General features: G+C 40.6%; 2 protein-coding genes across 2 annotated transcripts in view; both read left to right on the top strand.

Annotated features, from left to right (window-relative positions):
* The first annotated feature begins 281 nt into the window (after positions 1-281).
* LOC124646192 lies at positions 282-14710 on the top strand. The gene is made up of 4 exons (XM_047186286.1): positions 282-435; positions 693-856; positions 10809-10955; positions 11605-14710. Exons 1-4 carry the CDS (start codon positions 411-413, stop codon positions 11761-11763), a joined length of 495 nt encoding a protein of 164 aa, XP_047042242.1. The 5' UTR covers positions 282-410; the 3' UTR covers positions 11764-14710.
* Positions 14711-16302: 1592 nt separating this feature from the next.
* Positions 16303-20194, top strand: part of LOC124646065 (cAMP-dependent protein kinase catalytic subunit 3) — a 38059-nt gene continuing 34167 nt past the window's right edge. Inside the window, exon 1 of the mRNA XM_047186096.1 lies at positions 16303-16862. Coding sequence (XP_047042052.1) covers positions 16685-16862 — 178 coding nt within the window. The 5' untranslated portion in view covers positions 16303-16684. The remainder of the gene's footprint in view (positions 16863-20194) is intronic.

Raw genomic sequence — 20194 nt, 5'->3', positions numbered from 1 at the left:
GCGGGCGCGCTGCAGTCGCACGTGCCCGCCGCGCGCGTGCTGCACCCGCCGCACTGGCCCGCCGCCATGCTGGCGGGGGACGACTGTCTAGGTATGTACTGTCAGTGTAGCTGCTCTATATACCCTCCGCGCGGGCGGCGCGGTGGTGGCGGGCAGCGCGGGCGGCGCGGGCGCGGGCGCGCTGCAGTCGCACGTGCCCGCCGCGCGCGTGCTGCACCCGCCGCACTGGCCCGCCGCCATGCTGGCGGGGGACGACTGTCTAGGTATGTACTGTCAGTGTAGCTGCTCTATATACCCTCCGCGCGGGCGGCGCGGTGGTGGCGGGCAGCGCGGGCGGCGCGGGCGCGGGCGCGCTGCAGTCGCACGTGCCCGCCGCGCGCGTGCTGCACCCGCCGCACTGGCCCGCCGCCATGCTGGCGGGGGACGACTGTCTAGGTATGAACTGTCATTGTAACTGCTGTATAGTGGGCCATTCGATAAATGAGATGAACATTTTCCATCACGGCGTTTTTCAAAGATACTTAGTATGTATCAAAAAGTACTTCTTACAATATGGCACTAGCACCTAGTTATTAACGTTTCTTAAGCACCTGTTATAGATCTTTGGAAATAAAAATCATATATGATGCTCTAAATACCTCTAATATCCTCGTACATTTTAATTAATAAAGCTTTCTACTTTGTAACTGCAGTCAACCAGTCAGTGAACGAGCTGGAGTGGTGGGGCGGCGGGCGGCGGCTGGGCGGCTCGCGCTGCGCCGCGGGGTGCGCGTGGAGCGGGCGCGTGGCGGCCGCCGCGCCGCCGCTGCTGCGCCTGCTGCGGCTGCACCCCTGCTACCCTGATGTGCACAAGCAGGTAAATAAACAACCACCTGGACTTAAAAAAAGAACCTTATTTTTCTTGTGGAGAGAGAAGAGCTAGGATGATCAGCTCCTCTATGCGCCCTTTGATGGCTGCAGTACCCTATTTTATGTGTAAACGTGCGCGAGCATTGGCTGCACGTTAGGATACCGTCCACGTAGTTATAATGAATGGCTACTGGTGTTTTAGCCTTAAGAGCATCATGCTTCGCATCCAGTGCGGATTTCCTTTGCTCTTCGAAATCTTTGATCGCATTTTTTAGTAGGCCTCTCCATTCAGGGCGGCAAATGGCTTTTGTCTCCCAGTTCTGAGGATCAATGTTGCACCTTTTCATGTGTCTTTTCTGAACATCCTTGAAGCGTAAGAACTGGCCACCTTGTTTCCGTCTGCCGTTCTGGAGTTCAGAAAAGAAGATGCGTTTGGCCACCCTATCATCATCCATGCGTAGAACATGACCGCACCATCTGAGCTGTCGCCGCATCAGGTACGCTTCTATGCCGCAGACATTCGCGCGTCGTAGCACTTTGGTATTTCTAATCCGATCTGACCATTTGATTTTCAGAATGTCTCTTATGCACTTTAGATGAAATCGGTCCAGCGCCCGTATATGTTTCCGATAGAGGACCCATGTTTCAGCCGAGTATAAAAGATTTGGGAGGACTATGGCCTTGTAAACGGAGATTTTTGTCGAAAGCTTCAAATCATGTGTGTGTAAGACCTTGGCTCGTAATTTACCGAAAGCAGCTGATGCAGCGCCAATGCGATGGTTTATTTCGGTATCAAGGTCACACTTGGATGTAATTGTGCTGCCCAGATATTTGAAGGTATTGACTTGCTTCAGCTCAGTATCGCCAATGTTTACCTTGATAGGTTCTGTAGCTCCTTGAGAGTCGATTGCCATTACCTCAGTTTTCTTAACACTGATTTTTAGACCGAAACGACAACAGACTTCCTGAAGGTTAGTCATCAGGTTCTGGAGCTCTTGTGCAGAGTTGGTAACAAAACACAGATCATCAGCGTACATGATCTCCGTTATAAGAGCATGAGATACTTTAGTATATGCTTTTCTGGCCAGGTTGAAAAGTCCCCCATCAGTCCTGAAACGTATTTTGATTCCAGCAGAAGTTTGTTTGAGTGCTTCACTGACAACGACAGAAAAGTAGAGAGCAAGTGTTGGCGCAAGCACACAACCTTGTTTGACCCCACAGGTGACAGGAAAGAACTCTGACTGGTCGCCATTATAGGTAACACAGCAGGTCATCTCGTCGTGCAGAAGACGAATCATTCTCACAAACTTCTCAGGACAACCTAATTTTGCCAGTAAAGTCCAGAGGGCTTCCCTCGGCACGCAGTCAAAAGCTTTTTCTAAGTCCACGAAGCACATACACAAAGGTTGGCCTTGTTCTCGGCTTTTTTCCTGGAGTTGCCTGATGGAAAAGATGGCTTCGCCGGTGCCCCTGTTAGGTCGAAACCCAAACTGAGTTTCTGGCAATATGGCTTCGGAGACTGGTAAAAACCGGTTGAGAAGAACTCTGGCAAATATTTTCCCAGGGACAGAGGAGCGATATACCCCGGTAGGAGTTGCAGTCGGAACGGTCTCCTTTGTTTTTATACAGTGTCTGTATACGGGATATTTTAAATTCAGGTGGTATTGTTTCCTCGTTCCAAATGCGATCAAAAATTTGCCAGATGTAAGTATGAAGTTGCTCCCCTCCGTATTTCAGCAGTTCTCCGGCGATGTTATCAACGTCAACTGCTTTTTTATTTTTCTGCTCTTTGATGGCTTGAACAACTTCAGCAAAAGTTAGTGGTTCAGCAAGCGACTCATTCGGCGGCAGAGGATGGATACGCCTTATATGCTCAAGATCTGCTGATCGATCTACATTGAGCAGGTGGTTAAAGTGCTCTGCCCAACGATCAAGTATATCCTGCTTAGCAGTGAGCGTTTGGGAACCATCTAGGGATCTTAACGGAGTGCAGTTTTTTATGGAAACGCCAATCAACTTACGCATTTCTTCATAGAAAGCGCCTAGTTGATGGGTATCTGCAAGCCACTGTATCTTTTTTGCCTTTTCAAGCCACCATCCATCTTTCATCTTTCTCGTTAATTTCCTTAAGGAATCACCACTACTTCGGACTTCTTGACTGGATTTATGATTTCCTTCATTACGCTTTATGAGTACACGATGCTGTTTGAATGCTTCAGTTAGGACCCTATCATTCTGGTCGAACCAGTCCTCGTTGTTTCGTTTTTTGTATCCTATGGTTTCCGTAGCCACAGTCAGTACGGTGGATGAGATCTGTTTCCATTTTGATATTAAGTCACCTTGCTGGGCATCAAACACATCTAGCGCATCTGTTAGGCCTTTCTGGTATTTTTCTTGAAGATCTTTACAATCCAGTCGATCTAAGTTGAGAGATATTGGTTTAGCCCTGCAGGGTCTTCGTGGTTCACGAAGGCGGAGTCTCAACTTAGTTACCAAAAGCCTGTGGTCTGTCCAGCAGTGCGCGCCGCGCATAACGCGTGTGATATGCACCTGGGAGATGTCCCTTCGTCGCGTTATCGCGTAATCGAGGAGGTGCCAGTGTTTAGAACGCGGGTGCATCCAGGTGGTTTTGAATTTCGACGTTGAAATCTGACGTTTGACGTCTGTCGGTGTGGATCGTGTGTCATACCTTTTTGTAAATAATAAACTGCAAACAACGTAATCAGCTTAAATACTAACTTTATTGCGTACACAGTGCAAAGCTAAGTGACATACATTGAAGTCGGCAGTAAGTTTAGTGCATAAGGGCTTCATTTCAACAAAAACTGTACAGCCAGTGACTAGACGTATTTAATTTCTACCCTCTATCTAAAAAGTGTTGTTGACATCGGGGATATTCTCGTCACTCCAAACTTCACTTTGACAGGAGGAAGATATTTTCGTTATCGCTATCGATCGATATCGGGCCAGTGGCGCCATCTAGCGATCCTGCACTGAACTTTTACTCTTCACCTACTGCTATGCCGGGTGTCCAGTGCGCAGCTTGCAAGCTCTTCGCATCGGCGATAGAGGGCGCCAAGTGTGGTAGCAGTAAGTGTCGGCGACTATACCATCGAGGATGCGTTGGCCTTAAATCGGATGCAGCTGTCCCAGCATCCTGGCGCTGCCCCGAATGTAAGAAGAACGTGGTCAGGGATAACAGAGCAGATACACCGGTCAGGGGTTCGGCTGGCTTGGCAGGGGGGCCTGCAAGCCAGACTTGCTCAGTGGCTCGTATCACTGGTGAGTTGGATCCCAGCTGCTCCAGCCTAGCTCCAGTGGTCTGCGAACAACAACACACTAGCCCGTCGTCTGCTTCTTCGCCGCTACATAGGGGCGCCTCCATAGCTGACTCCGCGGCACGGGAAATTTCTCCCATCGCAGGCTCTGACTTGGGTCTGCTCATGGATGAGTTGAGGGCGATGCGTGCGGAGATACAAGAGTTCCGCAAGGAGATGGAGCTGGAGATGGCGCAGCTTGTATCAGCAATGAGTAACTGCAATGGGCGCATCGATGGCCTCGAAGCCAGAATAAGCGCAATGGAACAACGGGCTGCTACGGGTCGTTCGTCGGCGGATGAGGTTGTGGAGGAGTTGAGGCGCGAGCTAAATGATAGGGATCAGGACCTATTGGCAAATGATGTGGAGATAACCAACATTCCGGAGGCTGCTTCTGATCACCCTATCCACATTGCAAAAGCTGTAGGCCTTAAGTTAGGGGTGCAACTAGAGGAGCGCGACATCATCAGCGCGGAGCGGGTCGGCGGCAAGCAGCTTAACGCCACTAGCTCCGCTGGTCCGGCGGTGACGCGGCCGCGCGCCGTGGTGGTGCGCCTGGCGCGCCGCGAGCTGCGCGACGCGCTGCTGGCGAGCGCGCGCGTGCGGCGCGGGGCGACCACCGCCGACCTCGACATGCCCGGCCCGCCACAGCGCTTCTTCATCAACGAGCGCCTCACCAAGACAAATCGCCGGTTGTTTCGGATGGCCCGGGATGCTGCTCGCCTCCACAATTGGAGATTTGGGTGGACTAAGCGCGGGCGCATACTTGTCAGGCGGAGTCCGGATGACTCCACTCATAGAATCCGCACTGATGAAGACATTGCACGGATCGTTGGTTCTGTCAATAATGAAACAAGTTGATCACTCTTCTTATTTTGTATTATTGTTTGTTTATAACTTTTTGTCTCATATCAGTGGAAGGGAAAATATGCGTCTAAACTATACATATCGGGGGTTTTACACGTTGGCTGGCGCGCATGTTAAGTCGCAATTGACACTTATTTATATATCAATTTACATCCTACACATTATTACTACATACACGAACTATATACAAAACATTTACATTTTTCCACGCTTCCCATATAAATTACCATACCTTACTCAATGTATTTGTCCACACTCATTACATACAACATCACTTTATATAAACAATATTTACATTATAAAACAACAATACAATACTACAACTCACTACATATACAACTTTACACAAATAATATTTACATTATATACAACATTTTTCAAATTTTATTTACATTTACAACTACAATACTACAACATTGTTACTATTTGATTACAAATGATTACAAATAAACGTATTAGGTTTGGTCTATTGAATGCAGGCTCCCTGGGGACTAACCAGGACGAGTTTTTGGTCGCAATGGGCAATCATTCAGTGGACATAATGGCTGTCAACGAAACCTGGTTGCGCAAAGGTGAAGATGACCGGGCGCCTAGTGTACCTGGTTATAAACTCAAGCACATCCCGCGACCATTGTCTATACGCGGGGGACGCGGCGGAGGGGTCGCCTTTTATATCAGAAATGGAATACCTGCACGTGTCAGAGCACACCCTGAACACCCTAATGTCGAACAGCTATGGTTAACTCTCACCGTAAATAAAAACAAACTTCTCATTGGCACGGCATATCGCCCACCATGGTTGGAGCTGGAGACTTTTCTCGACGGACTGACATCAAGCATTGGTAGTCTGGCCCCTTTCGATAATCTAATACTATTAGGAGACTTCAATGTCAATATGTTGGACGTTATATAGTAACTCGAAATCCAGACAACTTGCAGATTTTCTCAGTTATCTCAACTTGACTCAAGTGGTCACAACTCCCACGCACTTAATAGGCAATAGTAGCTCGCTCATTGACGTAATCTGCACTGATGCTCCAATCCGCAATGTTGAGGTGAATCATATAAGTGAGCTTAGCCATCATGCATTTATCACTTGCGAGTCGGTCTTCAAGAAACCTAAATGCCGACCTAGATCAGTGGTTTATCGCCCTCTCAAGGACATTCTGCAGGATTACTTCGACAGCGATTTAAAAAGTATACCTTGGTCTACAGTGAGTGACATGAAAGATGTTGATTCAATGGTGCAAACTTTCAACTCATTTGTTATTCAATTGTTCGACCTCCATGCTCCCACTATATGTAGAACTTTTAGATCCCGTCCCACTCCATGGATCACTGATAACATCAGATTAATATCGAAGCTGAGAGATGAGGCCAGGGACAAATTTCGTAATTCAAAGCTACCTGAACATAAGACTAATTACCTGGACCTTAAGCATCTAGCCATCACGGCACTGGCTAACGAGAAGACCGCTTATTTCGCTAGTAGCATTAATAATAATATCAGGGACCCTAAATTGTTATGGCGCAATTTAAAAGCAGATGTGTTGCCTGACCACAAACATAGACTTCTACCGGAATACTTTGATAACCCGGACGAAATCAATGCGGCGTTTCTAGATGTTCCCGGTGATTGTAGTCTTAATGATTCGCAGTCATATTTCTTTGAGTCGCATAGGTTCAGCGATGCTACTTTCACCTTGACAGCAACCACTTCCGAAGCAATCCTCAAGATAATTAGAAGCCTAGGGTCTAACGCACAGGGAGTTGATGGCATCAGTCTCGACATGATAAACCTCACATTACCAACTACCTTGCAAGCCATCACAGATATCATAAATTGTTCAATCATTACACACACATTCCCTGAACTCTGGCGATGCGCTATTGTGCGACCGATCCCTAAAATTAACAACCCAAATAACACAAAGGACCTAAGGCCAATCAGTATACTGCCCTGCCTTTCTAAGATACTGGAACGCGTAGTGCACTCGCAGGTCATTGAGTACCTTGAAGCTAATAAAATTCTTCCGGACCTACAATCGGGCTTTAGGCAGGGCAGAGGTACTGCAACGGCTCTGGCCGACGTAGTGGGGAATATTCTTGAGGCACGTGACAGGGGGAGGGTACAATTTTGGCTCTGTTAGATTTTTCCCGCGCTTTTGATGCAATTAACACCGCTCTACTTCTGTCAAAGTTAGCTTTCTATGGTTTCGATAAGAATACGGTGGAGTGGTTTAAAAGCTATCTTTCGGGCCGATTTCAATTTGTAGAGATGCAAAGAGAGGATGGGTCCAGAGTATCATCCTCCCCCCTAAGCGTGTCCAGGGGCGTTCCCCAGGGATCGATTTTGGGGCCCTTGCTTTACATCTTATACAGTGCGGATATTGTAAAGTCTTTCACCCATTGCAAATATCACATGTACGCTGACGATATACAGCTGTACTTGTCGTTCAAGGTCGATGAAACATCGGAGGCGGTGCAGAAAATCAATGAGGATTTGCATAGGGTGGTTGTATGGTCGGAGATGAACTCACTGGTCCTTAACCCGCTCAAATCTAAATTTATGATTCTGGGTTCCAGAAACCAAGTTCTAGCTATTCAGTCAGCTAACCCTGAGATAGTGATCATGGGAGAGAGAATCGAGAGGGTTGAGCAAGCATGCAATCTGGGCCTGACTATGGACCCGGAGCTACGCTTCGAGTCACACATAACAAGAATCCTAGGAAGTTGTTTTTATAGGCTAAAGGTATTATATGGTATACGGAAATATTTGAGCATTCCTTTGCGCAAACAACTTGTTGACAGCCTCGTCCTATCGAAGTTAAACTATTGTGATATAGTGTATGGTCCATGTCTTCTCTCTAGAACCGAGCGCGTTATCCAACGTATTCAAAATGCCTGTGTTCGTTATTGTATAAATATTCCACGTAGAAGTCATGTTACCCCATACATTAATGAACTAAAACTATTAAAGATGGCTGCCAGGAGAAAACTTCATTTGGCCAATCTGTTGTTTGGTACTGTTAGGGCTCAAACACCAGAATATCTTTTCAAAAAGCTGACCTGGAAACAAAGCCAGATAAAGCATGGTCTTCGCTCCATAGTGTGTCCGCTGACCGTTCCCACGCATCGCACTACGGCTTTCAGAGGATGCTTCAAGTTTGCAGCCACGCGCTGCTGGAATGATCTCCCTCCCCCATTTCGATGCCTGAAAACAAAACATTCTTTTAAAACAAAGCTCAAAAATCTGTTATTACAAGAACAAATTAGTTTGAATCCATAATATTATTCCATACCTCAGGTTTCATGGCACACATGCTTTGGTTTGGGGATCACTTCCTGCGGTGTGGGCTGCTTTTGAATCATTCTCTTCGGTATGTAGGAGCATCTGCTCTGGTCAAACTTTTTTTCCTCATCTCTCTGTCATTTCCTCTATTTTTGTCTGCAATTTTAATTCAAAGTTTATTTCAATTCTTTAATTTTGTAATCACAATTTATATTCAATTCAATGGTAAGTATGTCAATTTCTAGATTAGTATTTGTGTCAGTCCTATTTTATAACTTTATATGTACAAATACTCATTTATAATTCAAGGAAGTGGCGTGCCTAGGCATAAAAAAGAAAAATATACAATAATTGTCACTTACCTACGCCATCCTGGTAGCAGGATTACGATCGACCTGCATACTCGTTCACACTTAATACGTTATTTTATTTTATTTTTCTTTCATATCACCATTTCAGACACTCATTTCCACAATTTGAACACAATGATGCCTTGCATAATAATTGTTGATAAGCACTCGTCGCCATTACGTAATTCGTAAATAGTTTGCATTGTGTGTGTATGGTCATTGGTGAACGGCTTTGACCATAGCTAATTATAGAATTTTGTGAAGCACGTCAAGTGTCACTTCCATTCACATTCGTTCAGAATGTTGTTATGTTAGTTAGTTTTTTCTATTTATATTTAGTATGTTTTTATAGCAGTATATTATATTTTATAAATATATATTACACACTTAGTATGTATATACTTAGTTAAGGTTACACACCGATTGACGTCACATGTTAGTGTTGGCCATCGCTGAAAACCAGCGCCGCAACTCTGTCTCGCATAGGGTCGCTGCATATGCTGAGCGAGGGCCATTTCGCGTGATCGTGACGCATATTTTCCTTTTCCCATTCTCTTTTTTTTTTCGTTTTCATTCCTGTTTTGTTTTATTTTTGTGAGCTTTTATATGTATTCGTTTTTGTGTGTGCGTCACGAACGCGAATAAACGTTTTGATTTGATTTGATTTGATTTGATTTGATTTGAATTTGTCGCAAAGCCTAAACAGAGTGTTTGTGATGGTGAGGTCGAATTGGGCACAGAGTGCGAGTAGTAATTTTCCGTTACTATTCATATTGCCCACACCATTATTTCCAATCACGCCCGGCCACGACTCAGAATTTCTGCCAACCCTCGCGTTGAAATCGCCTAGCAGCAGTATTTGTTCGTTTGAACGTATGCTGGTAAGGCATTGGCAAAGTTCTTCATAAAACTGATCTTTGACACTGTCCTCGTTACTCATTGTTGGTGCGTATACGCTTATCACATTCAGGTAGTTGTCGTTTGGTAGGTGAAGGCGTAATGTGATAATGCGGTCCGAGATGTATTGTGGACATTCTGGCAGTTTTTTTACGATGGTGGATTTGATGGCAAACCCTACGCCAGCTAACCTTCGTTCACTTTGGGGTCTTCCTTTACAGAAGAATGTATAACCACCGCCGATTTTCTCGAGTTCGCCTTGGTCAGCTAAGCGTGTTTCGCTTAAAGCTGCCACGTCTACATTGTATCGAGCAAGTTCACGTGCTACGACAGCAGTTTTACGCTCCGGGCAAAGGTTTCCGTCATTATCGATTAATGTACGCACGTTCCATGCGCCAAATGTCATAAATGATGTTTTTATCTTATTTTTCTTGTTACGTCGACCGCGAGTAATGGGGTGCCCAATTTGACGGGACAAGCATTTTTTCAGGACACCTTTTCTAGCCCCCTCCCCGGCTGAGCGGGGGAAGCAGTGCCTCCCTAAATAGGGCTGCTTCATCACCTAAGGTGCTGCCCAATCCACACTGTTGTCCCAAGTGCAGTGCAGAAACGACCACTCTCCTTAGGCTGCCATACGTGCAGGCTTCAGACAAAGCCGGGTGTGCACCACAACCCAACCCCTCTACTTCAGCCCATCGCCGCAGGTCTTTTATCAGGATCCAGTAACCAGAAGCAGACAGTTGCGCGTGAAATATTTAAGTGCGTAAGTGTTTGCGCAGACACAGACGCACTCTCTCGTCCTCCACCCTCTATTCCCAGTGGAACGGAGAGCCGCCACGACTGGAGAAGGTTTTGGATGCAGTGAATGGCCGACGAGCACTTTTGACCTCTGTCGTCGCCCTAAGCCTATCACAAGACTTCACTGCCCCGCCGAATCCGCCAAATTTAATCCTCTTACAAACCAAATCAAGTCAGAATTTCCTCAAATCCGCCTGACGGCTTCTGAGTTGGAATAACAAAAAAAAAGAATCAATTAATTTTATCACAAAACAGTCTGTCTCAGATCTAACATTCGAGGGGTAAAAATGTTTGACGTGAGTTATACTAAGCAGTCTTTTCTGCAGTTCCTGGAAAAATCTATTTAAAACTGCAGCCTATACCAAGCAGTTGTTAGTTATATACTGATGCTCCATAGAGTTAAATTTTAGTTAATAGCTATTATTTTGTTCAATACAGGTTATAGGCTTAATCGAGATGATACCGCTGGGAACCAAACGGAAGCGACAGAACGATGAGCTGTCTATGATCGTAGAGCCGACCATATACAGCGAGTCGGTGAAGAAGTATGGCATCGAGTACAAACAACTCGCCATCAAGAATAGAGTGAGTTTCCTTCTTGTTCAACTACAGATGCCAACACATGAAGCTATAGTTCGGCCATTCAGAGAATGCGTTCCTGACACGTCGCGATTGAACTGACGACGTAACTACATTCATTGATTATTGATATAATAATGTTGTTTTAATGCTCCTCAATTGTTAAAACGGTAAACAACCAGCAAAAATATTTTTATCGTAACTGCAACGCCATTGCAAAGTTACGTCGTCAGTTCAATCGCGACGTGTCAGGAACGCATTCTCTGAATGGCCGAACTATAGTGGAAACTGTAAAACTTTAATAGAAATTCAACTCTGTCTTTAATCTGTAAGGTCCAATGTTGATTTTTAAACGAAATTGAATTCTCCTTTTTCTTTGGCTCTAGCTCGATTCGAACAAAATATTTGATGTGTAATAATTTTTTAGTGACATTTTTAATTTTTAGTGATTTTTTGTGTATATTTAATGTTTTTTAAAACCATATTATCGCATTCTTCGCTGTTCTACAACAAACCTTTTGTGATGTTGACAAATCGTATGAGTTTATGCATGCTAGAAATGCATGTCTAAACTTAGGGAGAACTAAATTGAAGCCGTGAAATAAAAAAAATGCAATATTTTTTTATAATTAAATAATTGCTGTTATCCCAATAGAAAATACAACAGAAGTTGTCGGCGACGCCCCGCGACGCGTACCCCGAGCGCTATCCTCTGTCGGACGTGACCGCCTTGCAGTTCTGTCACACCTTCGAACTGCAACACAAGCTTGCCTTGGCGATGCACGCTGGCCTCATCTTCATCGTCAACGTATGATACTTAATATACTATTATTTTACTATATGTAAACACAAGTGGGAGTTTTATTAGACTTTATAATCGGGTTCCAAATCCAATCTCAATTATGTATCATGTAAGATACCTACATAATCTTTGGTTGGCAATCGCGAGTATTTGCTTTTCAATACTATGAGGTTGAAGTTGGATTGGATCATTTTTAATATCGATATTTGGAAAGGTATCAATATGATACCAACCGAATTAAATTGAATTGGACCTTAGCCGTTATAGGGGGTTGCCCGGCGTAAGGAATATACTTAAGATTATATAAAACATTTTTATCGATATGATAATAATAACTTATAAGAAAACATGGGTAAACTGTGCTCTGCAACCTTGTACATGTTTACCATGTACAATTATACATATATCGAATTACTTCACATTGTCACAAAAATTATGTAATGTTAAAAGTGGCCATTCACATAAATGTCTATGTATCAGATAAGTGAGAACAATGGAAGAAAGGCTTCAATACTAATCTTATCTGCCAGTTTTAAATATGTACTTTATATAAAAGTAAAAACTCAAGTACCGTGGTTAAGAACAGTTAAGGAATATCCTTAGATTTTTAGTTTTTTAGACTTTTAAGGGCCTTGCAGAGAGCTAATCACAAAATTTTATACATAAAAAAATACCAAAGAAAATATTCTTAAACAAACGGAGTCTATCTTATCGTAATGCTTTTTATAATAGCAGGCTTTTATCCGCAATTGTATATTATTGAATGGTAATCCGCAATTGTAAACTTTTTCGTTTAATTAATTTTTATATATCTGTCGATATATCATAGACTCGCAGAAGTGAGTACATAGTTTGTGTTTCTGAAATTCACATTGAGGCAGTGCACAAAACGAAGGCGGATAAAATCGAAAAAAACATAAGTATGTACTAAAATTAACCTGAAATTGTTATATTCGATTTTCAATAACAAAAAAAAATGGCGAACAGCAAGATAACAGTTGTCATATTGGATGACTTAAGTTCTTTAAAGAAACCTGTTAGGTACGAGTAGGAGGGCGATGAATAAGCATCCTATTCGATATATGATGATCAATATATCCTGAGATTGACGTTATCTGTATGACCGATTGTGTTGTTTGTGATCGATATTAAGAGACGTGAAATAGTAAGCTAGGAAACACCCGTAGGTATACTCAAAGTTAGTGACTTCATTGAAGAAATTAATAAAGGAAAACAATCAATTTGGAAGGATCGGTTTGATATTTGGGATAAGATTGTTAGGAATACATAAACTAAACATATTAAACGTGTTTATTGAGGAAAGCATGGGTAAATGTTGATAATATGTAATGTTCTTTGTGAAGGAAAGAAACAAAAACTCCATTCAGACAGCATAGCTGTGAGTTAGCTAGAATTTTTAAACTAAGAAACTATAAAATATGTAATATATTATATTAATTAATTTACTGTAGTATATGTATACATAGTTTCTTTTAAGATTTATTACGTATTATGATAATTAAATGTTATCCCTTGTTTTATCCAATGTTATGACCTTATAATATATTTTTATTTATAAGTTATGTTAAAGTGGTTGTCACTTTGATTCCGTTTTCCATTTCACGCACATACAAATGAAAGTTTTATGTAATAATAAACAACATGTGTATTTATTAGTTTACAAATATTGTATAGAGTTTTTTATGTTATGTAAAAACACATCAATATGTAAATTTTATTTTTGTTACGTATAAATAAGGTTTAGTATGTAAAAAAGTATACAAGTCTCAAACTGTTTGTACTGTTCTATCATTACCAGTTTAAGTATGTGAAAACTGACATGGCAGACAAGTCTTGGAATTAAATGTTTTTCTTGATCTACTTAGTTTTTCCCCGCAATTTTTAAAACTACTTAGCGTGCGTCTGCGTCTATAATAAATGATGCGTTTACAACTTACACGACTACTTTGTTTTTTCTGATGATTAAGGAGATTACTAGATCATAAGTGGTAAAATGCATTATCCGCTATCTCCTGGATTTCACTTATTTTCACTGCAAATAATATTTTTACCGTAATATTCGTACCGTTTATAAGCGTAAATTATCCATGCCTTCCATTAGACTTGGTTTACACCAAGTTTTCATGAATGCGGATTCCAGTGTATTTTTGTAAGTTATGAGCAAAATAATCGGACGGTAGAAATATGCTAGCATAGCTAACTGGTGTAAGCGAATGGATCGGAATTGTTGAATTTTATTTGTTTCACTATTTTTCTCTATGGTTTATTTATGATGATTTGAAAATGGTTGTGGACAGTGGATGGACTAGGGGAGGCCTACGTTCAATAATGGATGGCAATGGGCTGATATGATGATGACATTTATTAGGGTGAACAAATGTTGGTAGATTTTCATGAACATCACATTAATTATATAGGTATAACGAATATATTTTATTCTACTATGGGGATTCGACCGATAACCGTTGGGGTAAACGAGTTCTAGAGTGGAGACCGCGCCTCGGCAAACGTAGTGTAGGACGTCCTCAGGCACGGTGGAGTGATGACTTGCGCAAGACGGCTGGCAGGAGCTGGATGCGAGAAGCCGAAAATCGATCTCAGTGGCGTGCACTTGGAGAGGCCTATGTCCAGCAGTGGACTGCGATAGGCTGATGATGATGATGGGGATTCGAAGTCATATTTTCGTTATCCATGCTAGAAAATGTGTAATAATTAAAACTTCAAATTGCCATTTTATATAATATAAATGTGTAAGTTTAATATAATGTGGCAGGTATTTATGTCAAACAAACCTTGTAATTAAAGTAGCTGTAGTTTATTTATTCTTAGGCAATATCAGAAACTTTATATCGGATTCTACAGTGATATTATTATTTAACTCCCTTGTATAACTTGTTTGATTGTGATATGCTTGTTGCAATAAAACTTTTTAAATAAATATGCTTTTTTATTATTTCCTGTAATTCAATTGTAAGTTGACCTACCTTTATAGGGTCGAGTTGCATAAATTTGACCGGCTCGTAAATTGTACCACCTCAAAATCTACTAAACTGTAATGTTTAGTTTTAAATTGGTAATATTAAAAAGTAGTACTACCAAAATGACGCAAACGCTGCCATTTTGGATTCGATAACACAACAGAGTAAATTGTAGTAAAGAAAAATATGTTTTGCGGCGATCTAGTATTATTTTATGGGTGTTTACCTAAGGATTTCTTGTAGCAATGATAAGTACACTGCAACTGTTACAAATGTTTTTGGAAAGTAGACATATTAGTGACCTTTTTTGAGACTATTGTTTTATGTTTAGCATTTCGAGGTTATAATGCCGGCTCACATAAAAATAAAAGTTAGTGTTGCCTAATTTGTACCAGGTGTTACCACACCTAGCACCTACCAATAAAATGTACCGGTACAATTTACGAGTATGAACTATTTACGTGTACTAGATTGAAATGTTTTCAGATGTTTGGAAAAGATAAAAAGCATTATAAAAAGACAAAAGATGACTTAAAAAGGCCTTAGATTGTTTGAAAAAATAAACCGAAAAATAAAAATTTCATTCCAAATACTTTTCCATATTTTATTTTACTAAATACATAATTCATATTCAAATCTATTTGAATAATATTTTTCATAAACATGTTTGTACTTTTAGTTAATAATAATCATTTTAATCTCATTTAGAATATGAAGTACAATTTAGGAAACCTATGGTTCAATTAAGGAAACCGGTTTCCTAAGGTACTTTTTGAGACTTTTTTAAAAACTTTAATTTTCATATTTATTTTTGAAATTCCTCATTTTCTTTAAACAAAATTATTGCTAATAGAACAACCTTTTTATTTATAGTAATATATTCCTTTAAAATTAAGTAGTTTTTGTGATAGCTTATGAAGTTTGTTAACTGGTACAATATAGGCAACTCTCCTATATGTATCTAATATCTTATCAATATCGTAGACATGTTTGATGAAAATCGGTTTAGCCGTTTAAAAGTTATGGGCGTGACATTGGGGAAGAAGCGTTAGCGGTAACAGAAGCGTTGGCGGTAGCGTTAGCGCTCCTAATAAAATTTTGTTATTCCGATCCCCGAACTCAACGATAAACAAAAAAAATCCTGCTGGCTCTTATGAAACGTTAGACACAAGTTGCAGGTTAGCAGTGGTCAGATTCAGGGACCGCATTTTTATTTAGGCGATGAGATGTTCACCCTTTGATTTATACCAACCTCTGTGTACTGTTCACATTTTACAAAACTTGAGGTATCATTCTACTTGTTTGTATTGTTGTACCGAAAGGTCGAAACTAAAACAAAGCGGCTTCAGAAAAGAATATTTATAAAGAAGTTTGGAGATGCTGAGTTATTTGTTATCATATTATGTAGAAGAAAGGAATACATTTAGACAAGCTAATCTTATTTACATTGAAGGCATCTCATTGTTTGCAGACGAAGTGGTGCTCAATTATTTAAAACATGATTGTATGAAGAGCATCGTCGTGTTTGTCGGTACTATTGCAGAAACAAGAGTTTGTCAGCGTTTATTTTATCGTGGCCGTCTCGTCTCGCGTCTCGTACGGTAGAGAAGCGAGCGAGGTCGCGCGCTATCCGACTACTGCCGCCAGTGAGACACAAACCGCTGAGCGAACGGAACGCCTTGCCGACTGTTCCCCGCCGACGCGCGTATATCACGATAACATAAATTCTATTCAATATTTTTAAAACCGATTTAATAACAAACAAATATTTAATTCTGTAATAATAGACATTATAAAACTTAAATAATACTAAATTAACTAAACAACTGCAACTTAAGGCGATGTTTATGTTTTTCGGGAAATAAAAATATGAACTGAGGAGATCTTAACTGAGACTTTGATTTGAGTTATAAGATAGTGAGAAACTTTGTAAGATGATGATGGCTAGTGCTAAACTGGTGAGGGAGTGTAGCTCGGAGCTGAGCTCGGACGTGCGCTCGCTGTCCGTGGCGTCCTCCACTGAGGAGCAGGACTCCACCACCACCGACTCCGAGTACACCGAGGAGGAGAAGGAGTACGAGCTGGACGACCTGCAGATATTGAAAACTATTGGTGAGTCACTTTATAGAAATTATTGTAGGAATTAATAGTTCAAATTATAAACACAAGACTAATCGCAACCTGCTCTAATTAATAAATTCAAGTAAACGATCTATTCATCAAATTAATGTACATTTAAGTAATTTACAACCACCTAATTTATTATTAAAATTCACAAATCATAGCGCAAAAGTTTGCAAAGCTAACTAAACACTTGATGAGTTTTCCATGACTCCAGTACTCTAAAAATAGTAGAGACTCACATTTTGCTAATTTTACAAGATAGTCATCGTCATTTAAAACCTTCCGATATAGTAAAAGTGATATGAATCATTGCCTGTCTCTGCCCACGTGAGGTAGATAAATATGAAAATGTCGTTGTCTGGAAAATATATATTACTTTTCTGTGAAAATCAGTTAATATGGTACTTATTATTGGTCATTTGTAATTGTCACATAACTTTAAACAAATTACATTTGGCGTGTCGGACGAAGTCGTCACTTGTTTTGTATCGTTACGGTGTTTTTCAGGACATGGTTCAGCTGTGTGTCTGCCCGTCTCTTTAAATGATTTGTTGAGAATCACGGACACGGGGAGTCGAGATTTAAATTGTCGCTCCAATGACGTATGACGATGATATACGATGAATGATGATGATATTTCTAATATATTTTATAAGATTTTTTGTATAAATTATGACCTGCCGTTATTTGAGAAAGTAAAACACATTAGTATTCATTTCTGCACATTCTTATAAACAAAACTTTTTCCTCAATAGTTTATCACATAGGTACCTATCTAGGTATATAATAAAAATAAATTGTAAGTTGTTTTCAAATTATTGTAAAATGTTTTTGCATAAGATTTTATCCTTAGATGAACTTTGTTTGCAGTTCATTTAAACTCATCATTTTCCTGTAGTTTACAACAATTTCTACAGATCACTTAAAGGCTTTATAATTTCCTGAAATAATTTTCCATGAAAACTTATCTTGCAGTTTCGGTTGTTGCGAAAACAATTGCCGATCGATGCACGTGGTACACCTTTTGTATTGTTCACGTGCGTTCACAGTGTTTAAACTTTTAATAATTGTTAACATGGAAATGTACCGCGGATTAACCAACATCGATCAATTTTGTCAGCGGCTCGGATCTTTAAAATAATTCAAAGAGTTACGTGTTAAATAGTGTTACATAATAGTATACTGTAAACACATTAATATTCTGTCTGTATGTCTGTCTTACTACTTGATCAGACACTTTTAAATTTCTCATTTCGTCCAAACAATACAATGTCACAAACAGATTCGCTCTTATTCTCTCGGTGTTAAGACTACTTATGCTGTAAGTGATTAATCAAAACCGCGGTTTTATTGTCTGTTCATGTAGTTGTATTTCAAAAGATGTCAAAAGACTATTTTCTTGTCGACTATTAAAGTGTTTGTCGTAATTTACGATTAGAAATATGGTAGAAAACAGGTTTTTTTTCAAGTTTCTTTTTCCAGCGTCAAGTGCGAGTAGCTACTTATATCGAAAGCTTCTCTCGATGTCTGTCAACTTGTGATGGATCGAGTGGAAATTGTTTGTTCTTGTCTCGCAAAAATAGAAGACGTTTCTTCATGTGTACCTGATTTTTTATAATTTGGCAGTCTCAATACTCAATACTCAATAACTTTATTGCATTCCGTAATGTGTACAGGCTGGTGGGTAAAATTAAAAGAAACAATTATGGACCCTGTCGGGCACAGCAAAGTTAGTTTTTAGAGGAGAGGACGAAGAGCGCTTTTTAAACATTATAATATTGAATGAAATGTAGAAAATCTTATTATATTTAGATATTTGAGTAGGTATTATTTCTGTGTAGATTTATTTCCATTTTACTTATTTATTATTTATTAAAGGACAATGCCAGGGTCTGGGCTCAAAGTTTGCCCAGCAGTGGGAGTAGTTCCAACTGGTTCCATAGTGCACTCTGAACATGAAATCCAAATATTTTTGAAATTGGTCCCAGAGGTCCCGAGAAAAACCGGTTCAAATGTTCTCCATAGATAGTCACTTAACAAAGCCTGAGCCATTTGCCCAGTAGTAAAAGTGGTCGAAATAGGTTCTTTACTGCACTGTTAACACGAAATCTAAATATTTTGTAAATCGGTCCAAGAGGTCCCGAGAAAAACCGGTTCTAATGTTCAACTTGAACAGTCACTTTACAAAGCCCAAGCCGTTTGCCCAGTAGTGGAAATAGTTAAAATAGGTTCCTTACTTCACTCTTAACACGGAATCCAAATATTTTTGAAATCGGTCCCAGAGGTCCCGAGAAAAACCGGTTCAAATGTTCTCCATAGATAGTCACTTAACAAAGCCTGAGCCATTTGCCCAGTAGTGAAAGTGGTCGAAATAGGTTCTTTACTGCACTGTTAACACGAAATCCAAATATTTTTGAAATCGGTCCCTGAGGTCCTGAGAAAAACCGGTTCAAATGTTCTCCATAGATAGTCACTTAACAAAGCCTGAGCCATTTGCCCAGTAGTGAAAGTGGTCGAAATAGGTTCTTTACTGCACTGTTAATACGAAATCCAAATATTTTGGAAATCGGTCCCAGAGGTCCCGAGAAAAACCGGTTATAACGTTAAACTTGAACAGTCACTTTATAAAGCCCAAGCCATTTGCCCAGTAGTGGGAATGGTTAGAATAGGTTCTTTACTTCACTCTTAAGACGGAATCCAAATATTTTTGAAATCGGTCCCAGAGGTCCCGAGAAGAACCGGTTCAAATGTTCTCCATAGATAGTCACTTAACAAAGCCTGAGCCATTTGCCCAGTAGTGAAAGTGGTCGAAATAGGTTCTTTGCTGCACTGTTAACACGAAATCCAAATATTTTGGAAATCGGTCCCAGAGGTCCCGAAAAAAACCGGTTATAATGTTAAACTTGAACAGTCACTTTATAAAGCCCAAGCCATTTGCCCAGTAGTGGGAATGGTTAGAATAGGTTCTTTACTTCACTCTTAAGACGGACTCCAAATATTTTTGAAATCGGTCCCAGAGGTCAAGAGAAAAACCGGTTCTCATGTTAGCCAGCCATTGTTAGCTAGCCATTTTAAGCAGCCACAAACCTAACAACCTTCTTTTCTTGAAATAACATTCAGATAGTTAGTGGTTTCACTGTTAACAGGATAAAATAACAGAAATAGACGTTTAAAGGTAATTGTTGTTTCTCTTGCTTTTCAGTCTCTATCTACTACAGTCAGTCCTAAGTTCGTGTAGCGTCATGCAATTAATATCCGTAATGGCAATGGAAAAATCTTATCAGGACGAATTAAATAAGCTCGAACACGAGGTAGTAAAT

The sequence above is a fragment of the Helicoverpa zea genome, chromosome 3, assembly GCF_022581195.2.
Source record: "Helicoverpa zea isolate HzStark_Cry1AcR chromosome 3, ilHelZeax1.1, whole genome shotgun sequence".
In the NCBI taxonomy this organism is placed as follows: Eukaryota; Metazoa; Arthropoda; class Insecta; order Lepidoptera; family Noctuidae; genus Helicoverpa; species Helicoverpa zea.
The sequence above is the reverse complement of the archived record's forward strand: the minus strand, read 5'-3'. Positions and strand labels throughout refer to the sequence as shown.

What these genes read in the sequence shown, in the direction of transcription:
- LOC124646192 (XM_047186286.1), top strand. Translation starts at nt 411, where the DNA reads ATGCTGGCGGGGGACGACTGTCTAG. An exon ending in ACCCTGATGTGCACAAGCAG is followed by an intron (nt 857 to 10,808) that starts GTAAATAAACAA and finishes TGTTCAATACAG; the next exon opens with GTTATAGGCTTAATCGAGAT. An exon ending in AACTCGCCATCAAGAATAGA is followed by an intron (nt 10,956 to 11,604) that starts GTGAGTTTCCTT and finishes TTATCCCAATAG; the next exon opens with AAAATACAACAGAAGTTGTC.